We start from the raw sequence: 23,065 nt of genomic DNA on the forward strand, positions 1-23,065 counted from the left end.
CTTGGACATGGAAAAGTAACAAAGGGCAATAACTCTGTATTTAGCTGAAAAAGAATATGGTTTTTCTACACTGCTTTTCCTCTCATTTTGCTTAACCATTGCATGAAGTTTAATTATATTCCATCTTGTAATTTCAAGTAATGCTCCTGATAAGAAAAAGTAAAAAAGGGCAAATACTCTGTAATAAACTAAAATAGAGTTATTGTCCTTGTGCACTAAACTTTCTATTATTGTCCTTTACCATTGCAAGAAGTTAAATTAAAATCCATCCAGTGTTTTCAAGTAATGCTCCTGACAAGAAAAAGTAACAAAGGGTAATTACTCTGTAATAAACTGAAATAGAGTTATTGTTCTTGTGCATTGCACTTCCTTTTATCGTGCTTTACCATTGCATAAAGTTTAATTAAATGCAATCCAGTATTTTTCAGATAGTGCTCTGGACAAGAAAAAGTATATAACTTAAGTAAGCCAGAAAGTAAAACAAGCAGCTATCTTGTCACAAAATTAAAAGTAAAAGTAGCCATTTTAATTTCTCTCTTCTAATTTCAAATCTCCTCAAGATAGTTGAAAGATTCTAATAAATATCTAAGTGTTGATTCTGTTCTTAAGAAATACTTGATCATGCTGATTAATTGATTTTAACTCATTATTCTATTTATATTCCAAAAGATTAACAGACTTTCCATGGATTTTTCCTTTCATGTTCCCATTTTCAGTAACCTGGAATTATATTTTTACCATTCCCTTATGGTTTTTCCCATACAACAACTAGATAGCAATTTCAGAAAGACCAGACACTTAAGTTTGTGTGACGATCCCTCTTACAGGTAATCGGTTTCGACTGGACCTTAAATCAATGTAACTTGAATGATTTGCAAGAAAACCAGACTTATTGATTCCAAACTAAAGCCAATATTGGAAGCAATTTTGCAAGGTGTTTCAAAATCTCCTTAAGTGGGTGGTAACACGAAGTTCAATGCTTTTTTCTATATTTGAACCATTTGCAGATGCTTATCAATCAAAAACTGCCAAGCAAATTGTGGACTTCACTTCTCTTGTAATGTGTCTGACTGTGTAATTAGGAGATGTTCTTCAGCAGCTTGACCTTTTCTTACAAAACTCTGTGCCATCAAGAAGTAGACTTAAATCATATGAATAAACAGTCTAATCACACAGCTTTCAGAAATGTGAATCTCCTTTGTGAACTAATCTGTTTTAATCATCTGTATTTCCTCTCAAAACCAACAGAACTAATAAGATTTTACTATATTTTTCCCTTCTGATGTGTTGTTAACCCACTTTTAAAATGTGATAAAATGAAATTTAAAAGTTAAAGCCATCAATGCATGCTCAAGCCCTGACAGCTCTTGTTGTTACAAAACACTGGCATTATACTAAGAACCACATGCGTAATCATAAGGCGGGCATACAAAGCTTGACAAACCAGGCTGGGCATGAGATGTTTATCTCGAACTTTTGACTGCACTTGCAGCCCTATAAAGAATGAAAACAAGAGCCGTCGTAAGACAGCGCGCTCGACTACGCCGCTTTGACTTAGAATACAATAACGATGTAATAATACCAAGTTTGGTCTCTTTATGTCAAACCTTACTAAAATTATTCGATACATAAGGTGACTTTGATGCTGCCCTCCCACCAGCCCGCCCAAACAATGACGCAAGTCATTCAAATAACTTGATTTCCCATTATGAAAATGTGGTTAAGAATATACAAATATGCCTTTCAAAGGAAATCAAAAAAAAAAAAATCAAGGGCCATAATTTGTATTTAGGCTTAAAACAGAGTTATGTTTCTTTTTGTAAGATGGTCGTAAATAATTTTGAATTTTATTAAGAGCATTTAATAAACGGTATAGAAGTTTTTTTTATTAAAATCCCAACTTGCCCTTACTTTTACTTGCCTAAAACTTTAACCTAAGTCAATCAGGGGCTATAACTTGTATTAAGGATATGAAGTTATGTAACCTCATTGGGTGATGGTCCTGAACAATTGTGTAAAGTATTAAGTCAATTGAATGAAGGGTATAGAAGTTATTAAACAAGTCCAGCTAAAAATGATCTTGCAATTTGTATTTTGACAGGGCTTGCATTCATATAGAGAATGGCAATGCGGTCATGTCGATATTGCAATTCATGACTGTGCCTTGTATGATATAGGCAATGACAATGATGATATTGCAATTCATGACTGTACCTGCCATGAAATATTCAATGACACTGATGATATTGCAATTCATGACTGTACCTGCCATGAAATATTCAATGACAATGATGATATTGCAATTCATGGCTGTACCTGCCATGAAATATTCAATGACAATGATGATATTGCAATTCATGGCTGTACCTGCCATGATATATCCAATGACAATTATGATGTTGCAATTCATGGCTGTACCTGCCATGAAATATTCAATGACAATGATGATATTGCAATTCATGACTGTGCCTGGCATGATATATCCAATGACAATTATGATGTTGCAATTCATGACTGTACCTGCCATGAAATATTCAATGACAATGATGATATTGCAATTCATGGCTGTACCTGCCATGAAATATTCAATGACAATGATGATATTGCAATTCATGGCTGTACCTGCCATGATATATCCAATGACAATTATGATGTTGCAATTCATGGCTGTACCTGCCATGAAATATTCAATGACAATGATGATATTGCAATTCATGACTGTGCCTGGCATGATATATCCAATGACAATTATGATGTTGCAATTCATGGCTGTACCTGCCATGAAATATTCAATGACAATGATGATATTGCAATTCATGGCTGTACCTGCCATGAAATATTCAATGACAATGATGATATTGCAATTCATGGCTGTACCTGCCATGATATATCCAATGACAATTATGATGTTGCAATTCATGGCTGTACCTGCCATGAAATATTCAATGACAATGATGATATTGCAATTCATGACTGTGCCTGGCATGATATATCCAATGACAATTATGATATTGCAATTCATGACTGTGCCTGGCATGATATATCCAATGACAATTATGATATTGCAATTCATGACTGTGCCTGGGCATGACAAAGCCATTGACAATGATAATATTGCAATTCAATGACAATTATGTGATGCAATGTATACTGTGCCTGCCATGATATCAGGGCTTCTAAAATCTAAACCTAAATCTGTCCGGACCCGGCGACTATCGCCCCCCCCCCCCCCCCGCAAAAAAGAAGAAGACCGGTTACAAAGTCCAAAATATGGAAAAGGAAATGTCTGAAGAAGTATGTCACACATTTTCGTGATGTGTATTCTGTCAATATCTTTTTGCGATGTGGCAACTCGTAAGAGGGCTTTAAAACCATAATAGGCAATTCAGATAGTATTTGATACAAACTTAATTTTAAATAAGATTCTTATCGAATTCTGCAGCGTCTCTAACAAGAAACCCTGCAATTGTAATTAATTGCGGCCGGCGGGAAGCGGTCAGACGACAAAAAGTGAAACAGTATTGTCATTTTTTTGCTTGATGCCACTTCCAGGGATCAACATTCAACTGATAATATTTAATAAACAAATATATCTATATTTATAATCAAGGCTTCTAGCTTTTAGTCAGATATAGACAACGAATTTTACATTATATTTTATTAAAATGACGTAAGCACAGGGTTTTGCAATAAGTTTCAGTTGAACCGTCTCAAATAGTAAAGTAACCTACCAGCTACTACTTATTCTATTTAAAATTCATTTAGTTTTCCAAATTTGAACTGGCCCAATTGTCATTTGAACCCTCCATTTTGGCCGGCAGCCGGTTCTTATTGAGAACACTGTAAGCGGCACACTCAGCTTTGAGACTTTAGTAAATCAAGCGCGTCGCTGTGGATGTCCTATAGAATAAGAGCGTCTGCTTATTAACAGATACCGTGTGTTCAGCATAGCTGGAAAAGCAGCTGGGTGCCTTGGTCATTTGGTAATCAGAACACTTTTATTGGGGGTAATTTTGAATGTGTGAATGACCCAAGAAGGATTGTATGTTATAATTTCGACAAATTTAACTGACTTAGCCGAAATTATAAAAAAACAACAACAACATTTCTGACCGATTTTTTGGACTCTTTTCGAAACTGAAATCGGTCTGGCTTGGTCAAACCGGTCCAGACCGGCAAATTGCTGGTGTTTAGAAGCCCTGCATGATAAAGTCCATGACAATGATGATATTGCAATTTATACTGTGCCTACCGTGGTATAGCGATTGCCAATCTTGATATTTAGCCAATAGCCAATTTATACTGTGTCTGCTGTGGAATAGAGAATGACAATGTTGATATTGCACTTTATACAGTGCCTGCCATCATATAAATGTCTGCCGTAATATAGCAAATGACAATGGTGATATTGAAATTCATGATTGTGCCTGCCATCATATAAATGTCTGCCATAATATAGCAAATGACAATGGTGATATTGCAATTCATGATTGTGCCTGCCATCATATAAATGCATACATGTGATAACGTCCCGGACGTCCGGGATTGTCCCGGAAATCGTATCTCTGTCACGGAGGGTGCATGTTTGTCCCGGAAAGTCATAAAAAAAAAAACGAAAAAAAAATCTCGGAATCGGAATCGATTATCTTAATTTTACCAATGTAAGTCAGCTATTTTGCCTGTCCGGGACACTGGTCGTAAAACACAGGACATGTTGACACTAATCCGTTAATTGGTACGAGTGTCGTCTAGGTCATCGTCAATCACCCGATAATTGATCTATCGGCCTATTGTTGTGCTTAACGAGTGGGGGAGGGTTCTTGTATACAAATTCATTGTTTTCATATGGATTTGTTTGGTCTTATGAATGATAGCTTTTAATTGATGAATTGATATTTTTCACACATTTTACCAACAAACGAGCATGAAGGTAAGTTCAAAGAAAGTGACAAAATGAGTAAAAAAACAAAATTAAAACACGAAAAACATCCCATATTCCTTTCAAATTTCAAAGTCAATACGTCGTTATACTTTAAACAACTTACGCGTCCATAAGGAATTTTAGTGTTTTGACCTTTTTTCCGAACTATCGTGTGTATTTTTACGCCGAAATAAAACTGACGATATGGGGTTTACAGGCGGTTATATAGAGTGCTTTAATCACGTGACCATGGTAAGTCACGTGATCGCTTTATACAGCCGATTGTTGACACGTCTCTATCAAAATTATATGCATCTCCAAACAGAAAAAAAGCTCATCGACTGGAAAATCTTCTTTATCGTCTGGAAAAAATTGTGTGTCATAAATTGCAAACGTTTTAAATGTGATAAAAAAATTAATATTTTGTAACGCATGTTCTCAAAAGCGCGGGAAAACAGGGGCCCGTATAGTTGTTTATTTCCTGTTTTGATGAAACCGAAAGTAGACTGCATATCCTCCTGGTTAGCACTTCATTTAAAGCCTGGGAAAATATCTGGTGGTTTTATTTTTTCAAGAAAATGCAGAAAAAAACAACCATGTCAAGTAAAAAATACGTCTTGGCAGTCAAAATAGGTACATTTTCCCGACGTTAAAAACGACTACAATAGCCCCAGATATGCTATAGAATGCACCACAGACGTTCCCCATTTAAAAAAAAATTCGGGGGTGAATGCTCCCGGACCCCCCTAGTGTGCGTTGACATTACGACGAGTGTCCCGGAATCGACCCAAGAAATTATCACATGTATGATAAATGTCTGCCGTAATATAGCAAATGACAATGTTCATGACTGTGCCTGTCATGGTATAGCAAATGACAGTATTGCTATTGCAATTTATATCTGAATTGGCAGTCTTATAGAGAATAACAATGTTAATTTTGCAAATATTTTTTTAATGGGTCTGCCGTCCTATAGAGAATGACATTTTTGATCTAGAAAAGATTGACTGCATTTGACATATAATGTTCTAGGTTTTGCTATACAATTTAGAATAATTGTTCAGAGTTTAATCGTTCATATTTACAGTGTTTTAAATTAAGAATAATCTCCAACATCATCATGAATTTTCTGGGAAGCTTAATTAAAATACAATTGATTCCTCCAAGATCAAGTCCTCACTTCACACATCTTTCTAGTAAACAACAAAGTTAATGGTTTCTTTCAATTAAGGAAGACATCTTCTGATTAGTTATCATGAAATCCCTCTTGGAACAAACATTCATTAATTATACAAAGTTCATAAGGTTACTGTTTTTCCACATACACAATCAACTCATCACAATCGTCAAAGATAAGTAATGCACAATATTAAAACTTTATTTCTGTGGTAAGAATATTGCAAAAAAGGTATTGTCAATAAAGATTCTTTGTTACATTTTAGAATAATGTCAGACAATTTTGATCACAATGTTTAACCTTTGACATTAAATGAAGGGTCCCTGCTATATAAGTCTGGACAATGGTCTGCTACTTGGACAATTAATGGTGGGTCCCTGCTGCATATACTTGGACAATTAATGATAGGTTCCTGCTACTTGGACAATTAATGATGGTTCCCTGTTACTTGGACAATTAATGGTGGGTCCTTGCTACATATACTTGGACAATAAGTAATGGGTCCCTGCTACTTGGACAATAAGTAATGGGTCCCTGCTACTTGGACAATAAATAATGGGTCCCTGCTACTTGGACAATTGATGGTGGGTTCCTGCTATATACACCTGGACAATTAATGATGGTATCCTGCTACTTGGACAATTAATGGTGGGTCCTTGCTACATATACTTGGACAATAAATAATGGGTCCCTGCTACTTGGACAATTAATGATGGTTCCCTGCTACTTGGACAATTAATGGTGGGTTCCTGCTATATATACTTCAACAATTAACGATGGTTCCCTGCTAAATGGACAATTAATGGTGGGTCCCTGCTATATAAACTTGGACAAATAATAGTGGGTCCCTGCTACTGTAACCATGACCTTTGACCCCTAAAATCTTAAGGGGTCATCTACAGGTCAGACACAACTCCAAGTCAAGTTTGAGGGCCATTGGTGCAGGCATTGTCCAATTATCACTTGAAACATTTTCGCTTTCAAGGTCACTGTGAAGCTGACCTTTGACCCAATGACTCCTAAAATCAATAAGGGTCATCTCCTGGTCAGGCCCAACTTACATATCAAGTTTGATGATCATAGATTCAGGCATTGTTAAGATATCACTGGGAGAAGATTTGTTAACTTTTTTGCGTTAAAGGTTACTGTGACCTTGACCTTGGCCTGATGACCCCCAAAGTCAAGAGGGGTCATCTACTGGTCAGGCCCAACCTTCATGCCAAGTTTGATGACCATAGGTCCAGGAATTGTTGAGTTTGCTTTCAAGGTCACTGTGACCATGACCTTTGACCCCTTAAATCAATAGGGGTCATCTACTGGTCAGGCCCAACCTCCAAGTCAAGTTTGAGGGCCATAGGCGCAGGCATTGTTGAGTTATCACTTGGGCAACCTTTTATCGTTCAAAGTCACTGTTACCTTGACCTTTGGCCAAATCACCCTTAAAATCAATAGGGGCCATCTACTGGTCAGGCCCAACCTCCAAGTCAAGTTTGATGGCCATGGGTGCAGGCATTGTCGAGTTATCACTCGGACAACCTTTTACCATTCAAGCTCACTGTGACTTTGACCTTTGGCCCGATGACCCCCAAAAACAATTGGGGTCATCTACTGTTCTGGCCAAACCTCCAAGTCAAGTTTGAGGGCCATAGGTGCAGGCATTGAAGAGTAATCACACGGACAACCTTTTACCATTCAAGGTCACTGTGACCTTGATATTTGACCCAATGAGCCCTTAAAACAATAGGGGTCATCTACTGGTCAGGCCCAACCTCCAAGTCAAGAATGAGGGCCATGGGTGCAGGCATTGTCGAGTTATCACTCGGACAACCTTTTACCATTCAAGGTCACTGTGACCTTGACCTTTGGCCCAATGACCCCAAAAACATTATGGGTCATCTACTGGTCAGGCCCAACTTCCATATCAAGTTTGATGACCATAGGTCTAGGCATTGTTGGGTTATCACTCGGACAAGCTTTAAAATTATTTTACCATTAAAGGTCACTGTGACATTGACCTTTGACCTCTAAAATCAATAGGGGTCATCTATTGGTCACACCCAACCTTCTTGTCAAGTTTGATGACCATACGTCCAGGAGTTTTTGAGTTATCACTTGGACAAGCTTTGGTCTACCGACAGACAGACGGACCGACTGACGGACCGACCAACATGCCTGTGCAAAGCAATATACCCCTCTTCTTCGAAGGGGGGCATAAAAAAAATTAGTTCCAGCTACTTTCACATTAAATGATGGTTCCCTGCTAATTTGACATTATAGAGATTCATCCCTGCTTCTAGAGATTTAATGATGAATTAGCCTGATACTTTGTTGTATATCACCTTGTTTTGCAAGAAAAGATAGACTAGAAATATAAAATTATATTTATAGGAAATACAACAGTAGGAAATAGCACAATCACTTAAATGAATGATAGAAGGGAAATTATCTGTTATGAACAGTAAGCAGGCACCAATGGTCAAATATTGAAGTCTAATGTGCATCCTTTTTCAGTAGAAAACAGGCATGACACAACAACTATTTGAATCGGAATTATGGGCAATATCAATGTGCATATTGTATCTGTAAACATGTGTTCCAAGTTTCATTTGAGTATCTTGAATCGTTTTTGACTTGGGGCCCAGGTTTTGCAAGACACCAACAACAATGTCAACAAAAGGCTATGAAAGACCTTGCAAGTTTGATGTTTGAGTAGCTTAATTGTTAACATGACATTATATACTTAGTTTCATGTGAATATCTTATATAGACTATCTTAAGCCAATTTACTACATCTGTTGTTCTCCAATTTAATTACAGTTCCTAGTTACCAACCTCCGAATAACCTTCCAGCATACAAAGAGGCATACCTTCAATCTCTTCATAACATTCTAGAATTGTTATGGCCATCCATTCAGTCCCTGCTTATAAACCTCAGTACTACATTCCAGGATATTTTGGGACATCCCTTCAGTCTCATTCAAACCTCAGCATAACTTTCCAGGATATAAATGGGGATCCATTCAGTCTCTGCTAACAAACAGCTGAATAATATTCCAGAATCCAAAGGGACATCACTTTAGTCCTTGCTTACAAACCCCAGTCCCTGCTTTCAAACGTCATTATTACCTTCCATGATACAAAGGGCCATCCCTTCAGTCTTTCCTTACAAACCCTTGACTTACAAACCCCTGAGTCCCTGTTTACAAACACCATTTTTACCTTTAATAATGATACAAAGGATACATTAAGTTCTGCCTCACTTACAAACCACAAAATAACATTTCAGGACACAAAAAGGTATCCTTCAGCATCAAGCTATCTATGAACTCACCTAACCTCTCAGCTGTGAGAAACCAACAAGCAACAGCGAATCTTAACCCTCATTACCCTTCTTCTCAGTATGACACCTCACTAACCCTGAACACCTTATTCTTTCCCTACTTCAACCCCCACCCTCCTACTAACCTGAGAATAATGGTATGACCTTCCAGGCATTTAGTGGCCCCCCAACAACATATTGCCCCAGGGCGGTCTCCAGGAACACCAGAGGGCATCCAATCACCAACATGCACAAGAGGTAGGCGATGAAGAACACACCTAAAATAGGAAAACATTTCATTCCATTATAAGAACTATTCTTGCCATACCATTCCATAATCAGCTGCAGCAGCAACAAAACATTACCCTCTTATCAAAATAATCATCGTCAGCAGCAAAATCTTCGTCTTCAAGAGAAGCAGAATTATCACTTTATCATCATCCTCAACATCAGCATCAGAGAATGCCATCTTCTGATAGATCAGTCAATTTGAAAATTAAGGGGCCTGACATTTGTAACAGTGTCATCATGTTAATGTCATAACTGGTAAGAGTTACTTAATTAGCAGTAATTCTTTAATCTAATTACACTATCAATATATTCACACTTGATATAGCGTACTTAATGTGCTTGAAGTGGTTATTGTATTGATGAGAAAGTAGAATGAATTTGTTAACCTGGTAAATAATTATCATTAACACTTATACAAAAACTACCAATCAATAAGCGATCTACCTATATTCTTGTTAATAATGTATTCTATAGGATAAGTATTAGTTTATTTATGCAGAGCTTTGGAAAGGTTCCATTCCCAGAATCTGTTGCCAGGCACGAGGTTTATAGTGACAATACTGTGTTCGTACATTCCTCGCCAAATGGCACTTTGTCGGAATCAATTATTACAAATCAAGTTTAAATGCCAGTGTCTTGCATGATGCCAAGCAATAATATCATGGTTCACCAACTACAATAAAAATGCTATTCTTTTGTATCACTTTCATAAAGGAGAAATATCAAGAGTAATAGTTTGCTTCTGATGCAAGTTACTTTTTTATTGAGCAATTTTGGTACAATGCTCAGATCATCAAATGTATTCTGTGGGGTGCAACTAAGTTTTCCATCTAATGTATTACTTAACGCAACAGAGAGAGAAGTAAATATGGTATCTTTTATAGAACTTGTTATGGAGCAAACTAAGCAGAAATTGGCATGAAAACGAATTTCCCACACAGACATTGAGATTCACATTCAAACCCAACCATACCTCCACCATGCTTCATAATGTACACTCCAGCTTTTATCAGACAGCCGAGCCCATTGATGAAGCCCATACATGTGAGCAGGTAATCTCTCTGTTTGTCCCAGGAAAATGACTCCTCCCCATCCCCTTGGGTCAGGCTGTCCACCATCAGTCTCCCCTGGGGTGCTACCCCACCGCTTACACCATGACTGTCAGTGCGAGGTGGTGGGTCAGGCTTGCTGGCTGAGTCGGGGAGCTCAATTGTGCCAAGATCTGACAGGTCCTAAGTAAATGGGAAACAGAAAGTAATATTCACTTCAATATGCCATTCAAAAATGTATGATCACTCAACTGTAATTTTATTCCTTTTGCCACTTAATTGTTCAAGAAAGGGGGGCACATGTTAATCGACCATTTGTCATACATTGACATCAATTATCCACACATTAATCAATCACAAAATTCGTAAATTCTTTCATTCTGGAAACATTACTCAACACACAAACCTGTTCTGTCTCTTCAGATCCCTCCTCTTCTTGAATATACTGTCCCTTTATGGCCCCTATTTGCCCTACAGCCTCACCCCCACACTTAAAGTTCCTAGGGTCACGGTCAGACCCCTCATGAATGCCAGCGCTCTCTTCATCCATGACATCATCACTGCAAGGGTTATCTACATGGAGTGTAGGATCACTGGGGTCATCACCATGGATACTGAGGTCACTATAGTCATCACCATGAGAACAATGGTCACTGGGTTCATCACAAGTGTGATAAGGGTCTCTCAGGCCATCACTATTGAGACTAGGGTCACTGGTTTCTTCTCTGTGTAGATTGCATTCACTCACATCTCCATGGCAACAAGGGTCACAGGTATCATGAACTTCGCAACCAGGATCACTGAGTTCATCACCATGGGGACTGGGATCACTGGTATCCTCTCCATTGTGACTAGGGTCACAGTGGTCAACACTAGAGTTACTTGACCTCTTCTCACTCATGCCATCCACCTTGACCTTCATTCTCTAAAAATATAATGGAAAAGTGTCCAATATATATTTTTCATTATTTTTGTATGTTTATATTCAGGTAAAACATAGTTCACCTATATATGACAAATTGTTTGGAAAAAAAGGGCAAGCCATTATGCCATCCCTACTTACATCCATATGTTCTGTGCTAGCCAGAAAGCCTCAAAGAGAAATATGTGACGTACATCAAGGGGCAATTAGTTATCACCATCATTTGTTGTAAATTATCAAACATGACATTCAAGCTAAAGGAAAAACCATGACGCCAAAAGCAGCATTCAGCCTTTCTTTTTGTGTGTTACTATGATTCATTCGTATATTTATTTACATTCAGTTGAAATGAATATCTAACTAAATGTGTTTATAATGCAACTGAGTATCATAATTTTCTTAGAACAATATACAAATGAATACTGTGTTATGCTTCATTTCCCATGCCCATGGAATTTTTTCATGAGTTTTGTATTAAGTTCTTTTAAGCAAGAATTGTTTGGCACTTCACTGAGGATCTTAATATCAGAACAGGTTCTTTCTTTGCAATACTTTTAATTTGCATAAAGGAATTGGGAATATCTGCGAAAATGAAACCATAAGATTGCAAACATCAAGCAATTGAATTTGATTTATTATTTCCTCTTATCAATATCATTTTCACTTTATTAAATTAGAATAGACACACAGAAATAACATTTACTATTATATTACAAAACATCTTTTTTAGATCTTTTACAGTATCCGTAAAATGCAGTTACAAGCCTTTTTATATAAATCAATCAATATGTCTTTGAGCTTTTGATCCAGACATTTGATATAAACCAATTTAGCTGCAGCTTTCTTATCAAGTAAGAGTTCCATTAAATTTAACTGCTTTGAAGACTGTGCAAGAAAATCAGAAAAACATGCACCATGGAACCCTGGCCAAAGTATCACTCAAACATAAGAAAAACAGTGTACACTGCCATAGAAAGTGTTCAAGGTTTCAATCGATGATGTTGCAACATGTGTTTAACACATTGAAATGAAGCATTTAGATGTACCGTGAACCATTGCATCCATGTTTTATAACAAAACATATGATATTCTAATTTCAGGTTCACATTTGGAAAACCATCGGCAAGTTAGAAATTAAAACCACATCAAAGAAGTAGAATTACTATTTAAAAACTGATGATATAAACAGTTTGCACTATTCCTGATTATCGAGGCATGATTTAGAAAAGTAAAAATAAGTAATTTTTTTATTCCAAATGATCTTAAGGCAAAACTGTCTTGTTCTAGAAAAATAGTTTTTTTATCCCCCGTAAAAGAAAGTTCTAAATACAAAAAAATGAGCCTGTCATGTTCAGGGTTGTCTGACAAAACTAGGCTCTCAGAAAAAAAGAATCTCTACTTGATGCTTCAATATACCATGTTGCTGTTGAGATGATGTTGACCAATGATGACATCTGACAGACACAGGTGCGTTCTATTAGAGCTAATAATGCTCAAGAGACCTAACTAAAAATATATCCTGAGGACACTTGTCGCCTTCTGATATTAGTCAAAAGTGTCACATTAGGTGGAGGAACTTGATAGAGGGATACATTTATGCCAATCAACATGGTTATATTACCAAAGAAACATTGTTAACACATTTGGTGATCTTAAACAAAATTATTTGCTCAAGCTGGGGAGCATACATGGTTACTTATATACTTATTACCATATTTCCTCGACTATAAGGTGATCCGCTTATAAGACGACCCCCCTAACTTTGCCCATGAAATCTGATACTTTTTGTTTCGGCTCGTTTATAAGACGGGGTAAATTTTTAAGCAAATCTAAAATCCTTTAATTCCTCCAAATGTGTGAAAATTTTCATGGTCAACAGACAATTATCGACTTATGCGGTAAATTTGTTGTTTTGCTTGAAAAAAATGGCAGGCAACTGTGAGCTCTTTTTGGAGGTAGATTAATAATTAGTACACGGTAACGCATTTATTTTAAAGGTTGCAAGACAGGACGTTACTTATCAGAATTGAAATAATTTAACCCAATTACAATAAAAAGATTAACCGTTATGTTGTGATCAATAAACCGTAATCAATACCATGAAAATAAATGGCTTCAATAACAAAACTGCAAAAAGCCGTGGCAATTACGCACGAATAGGTGTTTGTTTAGCAATTAATAGACAATAATATTGTCCCTTGATTGGTGACGATCATATAGGATTTATAATTGCATTGTCATTTGTCTGCATAATCAAATTGGCAGTTAGGCACCTACATCATATTAAGTTTCCAATTTACTGTTTTTATATATCTGTCAAACTAAATAAACAGACACGCACCATGAGAAAAAATGCAGATCAAACGGTACACTATGACGTCAGAGCACGCGCGGTGAAGAGATTTCGTGTTGTTGTTTACTTAATCACCCCATTCTTGCATCAGCAGACAATATACAGGTTAGTCGAATACACTATGTAAAATATTATTAATTTTGACTTGAATCTTTTTTTAATATATTATCGACTCGCTTATAAGACGGGGCCCCCTACTTTCAGGTTAAAAATCGGGACCCAATTATCCCGTCTTATAGTCGAGGAAATACGGTATACAGGGCCATAATAGCTTCTGAGATAATATAGTGCGATCTGGCTGGATATTGAGATTGGTTTTAACCCAATTTTAAGCATTGTTATGAAGTTTGGTAAACAAAAGATAAGAAATACTCACGTAAAAAAGCAGACAAGATTATTTTGGTCAAGTTTGGAAAATTCATTTGCATGCAGAGTAATCATTGGAGCCATAACATTTTGTTATGTGTTGAAAATGCTCCAACGCGTCTTCCGTTGTAGTGCCAATGAGTGGAATATGGATGTAAACAGTGAGTATGGTTTCTTATTTTTAATTTTTAGAGGTTTATACGAGTAAATTTAAAAAATTGGAGAATATAGTTCCACATAGGAATGGCCATGAGTTGTTCTAAAGGTAAAAGTTCTGAATAAAATTTAATATCTGATCGTCTAGAACTTGCATAACTTGCTAGACGTAAGTGTTGACAACGTAAAAACCTGGATTTTCGTGAGAATTGTTCTGGCTTTGACTTAACTCAAAGAAATAGTGCAATTTGACAGATAAGTGAACTAAATTGAGATATAATGCCCACCAGCAGTGTTACCAAATTCAGTAAATATTGAAAAAGAAAATTAATGCTAAAATTATAGAGCACACTGATAAGAGTGATAACATGGACAGTCACCGGACAACATTATTCCTATGCATCTTCAATTCAATGTTCCATAAGTGAAATAAAATGTACAATCCTTCAAAACGGCACACACCCAAGGTAATGGAGTTATTTATGGTGTTATTAATATAATTACCTTTCACTCATAACGATCATAAATGCAACATTAACCACAATATAACAACTGCTTTCCGTAAACCTCAAACAACATAATCCTCCGCAAGCTGTCAGTTGTGGTATAAAAGCTTGGAAACAGGATGTTACAAAGAAATACATGTACATGTGGTGTATGGATGGTTTCTTTATTCTGCTGAAAATTTCATAAAGCTTCATTTTTAACTTAAAGGGCTGTAACTCCAGTCAAACAGATCATATTAAAAAAAGTAAACAGACAACAGATCACTACTTCTTATAGCATAAATCCTGACAAGAAATTGTATTATTATCATTATTACAACAGTTTAAAAAACCCACAAGGAATGCTAATAATTACCTGAATATTCTATATAATACTTATCTATATTAACTATGACCATACACATTTTTTTTTAAATATCTTCACAATTCTGCTATTAATTATTTCAGGTGTTATATATGACCATGCTATGACCATGCTGAATTACCACTGAGAGTATGGACCACCGCCAGGGGTTAATATTATGGCATTGACCGCCAGGGGCCATTGGGCAAATCTAGTCCAACCTTCGACAATTAAGCTGTCTACAAAACCTTTCTATGCCATATATTGTCTTTATGGTGATCTGCAAAATAACTGTAATCAAAATAAGTTCATCTGGATATATATTATAAAAAGTATGTTAATATAAACAGGATTGTATGGAATTTGGTGATCATATACATTTAGTAACTGTAGATGGCTAAACCCTCTCAGTAACACTAAGTTAAAAGATTTGTTTATTAATGACTGGTACAGAACATTATAAAGATGCGTCTAAAAGTTTCTGATTTTATAAAACATTTAAAACAAAATTTGAAATGGAAAAATATCTTAAGAACACTTACGACATAAATACAAGAAGTTATGCAAATTTACAAACGAGAAATCACAATTTACCATGTAAAACAGGATGGAGTTATATCCCATACAAGAATAGCAAAGGCACACATTGCTTAGATGATAGTGAGATATAGGTGACAAATACAACTATATATTAGAATGTCCTGATTTTTCTAAATCTGAGAAAAACAGTAATAAAACCTGTATTTTATGTCACACCAAGTTATGTTAAATTCCTGAACCTCTTTACGACTACAAGTGAAAATGAGTTCAGGAAACTATCAATAGTAAAATGTTTGTTTATTATAGTGTCACCCCTGTTTGTTAAGGGCCTGCCCATTAAGCTTATCATTTATGAGACACCTACATCCGTGAACATCTTAACCTCAATTTCTATCCCATATGCCAGGCGCCTGGCAGGAAGGCAATCGGTACCCCTTGATTTAACTAGCTGCTGGGTCGGCAACCGGCCATGTCAGAATGTCCTGTGTGAGACTTGAAACTTCGACCTCCTGCTCTGTAAGCAGACGCCTTAACAACTAGGCTACGGAGACGGTATTTGTTCAACACATTTAAAATCATTAGCACATAGTGTTAAAAATAGTTTATTATGTAAATGACATACATGTATCACTAATTCTTTGGTGTTTTTGAATTGGAGAATACTCTCATTAATATAAATAAAATAAACCACACAAACACATAAAGTTTATTATCTTAAACGCTGTTTTTGTTTGTTTGTTTTTTTAGAATTCTACCATGAAATATAATTATAAGTTATATATACATTCTCTTCAGGAATATTTTGATAATTGGCATAATGTTGATTTCTCTGTTTTGAAATGTTTCATCTTGACATAATTAAAATTCTAATTATTGATAACTGTAATTCTATTGTAATTTGAAAGCATTTGAATCTTAATGTATAATTCCTTTTGGACAATTGTAATTCATTGAATACTTTGTTTTCATATATGCTTTTATTATATGCATGCATAAAACCTCATTATACTTTGTAATTTCCTCATGTTTACAACTTTGAAACTTGTGTACAATACACTTCCTCTCATTGTGCTTTACCGTTGTATGGAGTTTTTATTAAATTCCATCCAGTAAATTTCAATTTTAGCTCCGAACAAGAAAATATTACAAAGGGCAATAACTCTGTTATACGCTGTAATTGTGTTATGGTCCATATACACTGCACTTCTCCTCAGTGTGCTTTACACTTGTATAAAGTTTTATTAAATTCCATTTAGTAGTTCTCAAGTTATACTCCCGAGAAGATATATTACCGAAGGGCAATAACTCTGTAATTAGCTGAAAAATATATATTTTTTTAATATTTGTTCACTGCACTTACTCTCACCAGCTGTACCTTTCTATGAAGTGTAATTAAATTCTATTCAGTAGTTTTCCAGTTATTTCCAAGTAACAAAGGGCAAATACTCTGTAATTAGAGGAAATAGAGTTATAGTCCTGCACTTCTTCTCATTGTTCTTTACCATTGTATGAAGTTAAAATAAATTCCATCCAGTAGTTTATAAGTTATGATTCGAACATGGGAGAATTAATGAAGGGCAATAATTCTTAACTTATCTGAAATAGAGTTATGGTCATTAATACCATTGTGTGAAGTTTTTAATTAAATTCCAACAAACAGTTTTTATGTAATGCTCCACACAAGGAAATTTGCAACTGACCGACAGACCAACCACTGTGAGGGCGACTCCAATTTACCCCTTTCAAACTCCATTTGTTGGGGGTTTAAAAAGGCTTGCAGATGACCTATCAAATTTACCATTAAGATCTCATTTTTTGGTCTTTCTCTGATGGCATAGTCATTATAGGGAGTGCAAAGGATTTAGCAGGTCCATCTTTTAGTAAATAAGATGTATGTCTCGATCTGTATGCATTTTGTTAACTTATGCAGCTTCAGGAAACTGCATCATTTGTTTAGTCTGTCTAGTCTCTACAAGCAATCAATATAAAATGTTCATTTGCTGACCTTCAGCACAACTATTGATATAATATTTCAAGAACAATATTTATTTTGCATTACCAAACATCAATTATTCATTATTATCAATATCAAAATAGTTAAAAAAAAAATGAACCAATAGAACCTATAATAGTTTACTTAATATAGCAAAATGATGCAAATCAGCTATTAATTTTTAATCAAAACAGATAAACATAATTACATTGTTCTTTCCTTACTGTAGTTTGAGGTCATTCCCATAACTTCATTACAATCTCCTTCATAATTTTCTTTTATAACAGAAATCCCACTTTATTAAATCCTATTGCACTCTTCCATTGATGACTCCTTCAAACAGTGATTCAATGCTTCTCCGATCAATATCTCTCAAACACGAATCAATTAATAGGCATGGACTAGAAAATGTTTCCATGTTTTTCTTTGAACTTGGGAACCATTAACATTTAAGGATTCATGGCATAACATAACAGATACTCTTTAACCATCTTCATATGGTAAACTTTCAATAATATATTCTTATAAAGTAAAGGGATGCTACTCACTTGCATGAATCAGGAAGATAAATTATTTCCATTTTCCATTGGTGGAAAATAACTTGTATTAGTATTCATCTGCATTGAAATTCTAGGACAGAAATTGATGGATTCTATTGTAATATATGTACCCTAGGGGGGGGCTTTAACTTGTGTGTCCTTCATCGAATATTCATTCACCCATCATGCAGACATGCAAATATAGCATAGCAACAAATTTTGATTATATCATAAATCCATTTGGCAGATTTGTTCATGTGGACATCACCATGACATGTGACCAACCACATTAAATGTGACCAAATACATGACATGTGACCAACCACTTGACATGTGACCAACCACAGTGACAAACCACATGACATGTGACTGACCATGCACTTGACAAGTGACCAACCACTTGACATGTGACCAACCACTTGACATGTGACCAACCACATGACATGTGACCAACCACTTGACATGTGACCTACCACTTGACATGTGACCAACCACAATGACCAACCAAATGACATGTGACCAACCACATGACATGAGACCAACCACTTGACATGTGACCAAGCACTTTACATGTGACCAACCACTTGACATGTGACCAACCACAGTGACCAACCACAGTGACCATCCACATGACATGTGACCATGCACTTGACAAGTGACCAACCACTTGACATGTGACCAACCACAGTGACCAACCACATGACATGTGACCATCCACTTGACATATGACCAACCACTTGACATGTGACCAACCACATGACATGTGACCAACCACTTGACATGTGACCAACCACAGTGACCATCCACATGACATGTGACCATGCACTTGACAAGTGACCAACCACTTGACATGTGACCAACCACAGTGACCAACCACATGACAAGTGACCATCCACTTGACATATGACCAACCACTTGACATGTGACCAACCACATGACATGTGACCAACCACTTGACATGTGACCAACCACTTGACATGTGACCAACCACAATGACCAACCAAATGACATGTGACCAACAACATGACATGTGACCAACCACTTGACATGTGACCAACCACTTGACATGTGACCAACCACTTGACATGTGACCATCCACTTGACATATGACCAACCACTTGACATGTGACCAACCACAATGACCAACCAAATGACATGTGACCAACAACATGACATGTGACCAACCACTTGACATGTGACCAACCACAATGACCAACCACATGACACATGACCAACCACATGACATGTGACCAACCACATGACATGTGACCAACCACATGACATGTGACCAACCACTAGACATGTGACCAACCACATGACATGTGACCAACCACATGACATATGACCAACCACTTGACATGTGACCAAGCACTTGACATGTGACCAACCACTTGACATGTGACCATCCACTTGACATATGACCAACCACTTGACATGTGACCAACCACATGACATGTGACCAACCACTTGACATGTGACCAACCACTTGACATGTGACCAACCACAATGACCAACCAAATGACATGTGACCAACAACATGACATGTGACCAACCACTTGACATGTGACCAACCACAATGACCAACCACATGACACGTGACCAACCACATGACATGTGACCAACCACATGACATGTGAACAACCACTAGACATGTGACCAACCACATGACATGTGACCAACCACATGACATATGACCAACCACTTGACATGTGACCAACCATTTTACATGTGACCAACCACATGACATGTGACCAACCACATGACATGTTACCAACCACATGACATGTGACCAACCACTTGATATGTGACCAACCACTTGACATGCAACCAACCACTTGACATGTGACCAACCACATGACATGTGACCAGCCACTTGACATGTGACCAACCACTTGACATGCGACCAACCACTTGACCTGTGACCAACCACTTGACATGTGACCAACCACTTGACATGTGACCAGCCACTTGACATGTGACCAACCACTTGGCATCTGACCAACAACTTGACATCCGACCAGCCATATGACATGTGACCAGCCACTTGACATGTGACCAGCTACTTAACATGTGACCAAATACTTGACATGCAACCAACCACATGGCATGTGACCAGCCACTTGACATGTGACTAACCGCTTGACATGTGACCAACCACTCACTTGACATGTGGCCAGCCACTTGTCATGTGAACAACCACTTGACATGTGACCAAGCACATGACATGTGACTGCCACTTGACATTTTACTGCCACTTGACATGTGACTTACCACTTGACATGTGACCAACCACTAGACATGTGACCAGCCACTTGACATGTGGCCAACCACTAGACATGTGGCCAACCACTAGACATGTGACCAGCCACTTGACATGTGGCCAACCACTAGACATGTGACCAATCAATTGACATGTGACCAACACTTGACATGTGACCAAACACTATGTGACCAACCACATGACATGTGGCCAACCACATGACATGTGGCCAACCACTAGACATGTGACCAGCCACTTGACATGTGGCAAACCACTAGACATGTGACCAATCACTTGACATGTGACCAATCACTTGACATGTGACCAACCACTTGACATGTGACCAAACACTATGTGACCAACCACTAGACATGTGACCAACCACATGACATGTAACCAACCACATGGCATATGAGCACCCAAATGCTCCCATGTTGTTGTTTTCTGTCAGTCATTCTGTTTTATTAACTGATTCGTTATATCAATAAAAATCAGTTATTTATTGCTGTTTTACATGAAAGCTATCAATACGTCTTGGATTGTTGTCTTGGATTGAACTATTTCCCAGGCAACACTACGTATGAACTTTTTCTCAAGCGATATGATGTCATTGGAATTTCATGCTTCAAAGTAAGACAGCATCACACTTGGTTCAATTTAAATTTTGATCAGGAAATAAATAGTTATTTTATGACTTTTACCCTAAAATAACCATGAAATAACTGTACACTGATATTATATAGTTTACTGCTATAAAAAATTAAAATACTTTCTGGTGGCCCAATGCTAACAGCAAACATTTGAAGTGTTTTTAATTTATTAGTATAATTATTTGAATGATCAAGATTCATTTGATTTCATTGAGTGAAGTTGATTATTACTTGATCGGTACTTTTACGCTTAACTGTCTTTGACCTTAATACCAGTACTAACGACGAATAAGACTTGTTTAGGCCTTGCACATTATTCCTTGTCACGTGTTTCTCATTTTCATATCATAATTTTAGTCATGAATTGATTACTTAAGAACACATAATAACTGTCTCAGATCTGTTTATTGACGACAGACACAGTCAATATGACACACAATCCTGCATTTTATAACCAACATTTTGTAATTAGTTAACATCTGAGGTTTAATCATGCTTCATAAGTCAAGGATGTACAGTTATGTTCCCCAATGGTTTATGAGAAAGTTATGATATGGCAGTCTACAACTGGTTATATTGAGTATAACAATTACTGAGAGTCTATTCCAATATCACAGCTCCAACATGAGTGAAGCAACTCCATTGGTAAAGGACTGCCCCAGTAAAATGTCATTTGAAAACCAGTGGAATACCACTACATTCCAGTGGTAAACATTTATACACTGGTATTCCAATGAAATACCACATAATACCAGTGGAATACCACTGAATTTCAGTGGTAAACATAAATACACATTATACCACTTGATTTCCGGTGGACACTTTCCAGTGGTATAGTGGAGTACCAGTGGCAAACTTTTAGAGGAATACCACAAAAAATTACCACTGGTATTCAAGCGGTTTTCCGCTGGAGTATCAGCGGTAAATTTTGGTGGTATTCCACAAAAAGTTTATTGCTGGTACTCAAGTGGTACCACTGAATTACCAGTGGTAAACTTTTAGTAAAATACCACCAAAATTTACCGCTGGTATACCACTTGTATACCGTTGGAATACCACTATGGGATATATGGGGCAAAGGAAACCATATCGTGTGAGAGCGAAGCCATATATATCACACTGACAACCTTAAATTGACAAGATATAAATTTGGTGACCCAAAATGGAAAAATTTGTGGTCACTGTGTGACCAGTCCTGGACCAATGCCATTGAGTCATTATGTTGGAGGTGTGATAAATTTCCATTTTGGGTCACAAATATATATCATACCAATATGGCGTCTATTTTCAAATTCCGAAACATTTCCAAATTGACAAATGAAAACAAGTTGCCATGATATATATGTTATAGGGTAAGTAGGTGTCCCAATACGAGATATAGTACAGGGCGCGGAAAAGCATTCTCAGGGCTATTTTCCCTTGCAGAAATTAAATTGGATTTCCTAAGTATTCTTAAGAATATCCTAAGAAATCTTAGGATTTAATTCTTAGAATTTCCAATCTTTTCCTATCTATTCCTAGGAATAAAGAGTTGGAATACTTTGGAAAACATGGGCGGTATTGGCCCCAAAATCCAATGTATTCCTAAGTATTCCGAACCGAACCTGGATGCAAATTTCCTATCTTTTCCTATGTATTCCTAGATGGAAAACATTGGAAAGCTTTGGATTTTTACCCATT

At 36.7% G+C, this 23,065-nt stretch overlaps 1 protein-coding gene across 6 annotated transcripts in view; it reads right to left on the reverse strand.

Moving 5' to 3' along the window:
• LOC128228029 (uncharacterized) overlaps nucleotides 1-23,065 on the reverse strand; it is a 93,566-nt gene that overhangs the window by 60,166 nt on the left and 10,335 nt on the right. The window contains exons 1-5 of one of the 6 annotated variants that reach the window (XM_052939057.1): nucleotides 15,998-16,172; nucleotides 15,546-15,683; nucleotides 11,164-11,682; nucleotides 10,682-10,940; nucleotides 9,564-9,695 (exon numbers count right to left, since the gene is read on the reverse strand). In XM_052939057.1, the coding sequence (XP_052795017.1) occupies nucleotides 9,564-9,695; nucleotides 10,682-10,940; nucleotides 11,164-11,682; nucleotides 15,546-15,605 (970 nt within the window). In that variant the 5' untranslated portion in view covers nucleotides 15,606-15,683; nucleotides 15,998-16,172. Of the gene's footprint in view, nucleotides 1-9,563; nucleotides 9,696-10,681; nucleotides 10,941-11,163; nucleotides 11,683-13,095; nucleotides 15,506-15,545; nucleotides 15,938-15,997; nucleotides 16,173-23,065 lie in introns of those variants that run through there. The other 5 variants (XM_052939056.1, XM_052939059.1, XM_052939055.1 and 2 more) reach the window with 5 other exon arrangements.

This window comes from Mya arenaria, chromosome 3, assembly GCF_026914265.1.
Source record: "Mya arenaria isolate MELC-2E11 chromosome 3, ASM2691426v1".
Lineage (NCBI taxonomy): Eukaryota > Metazoa > Mollusca > Bivalvia > Myida > Myidae > Mya > Mya arenaria.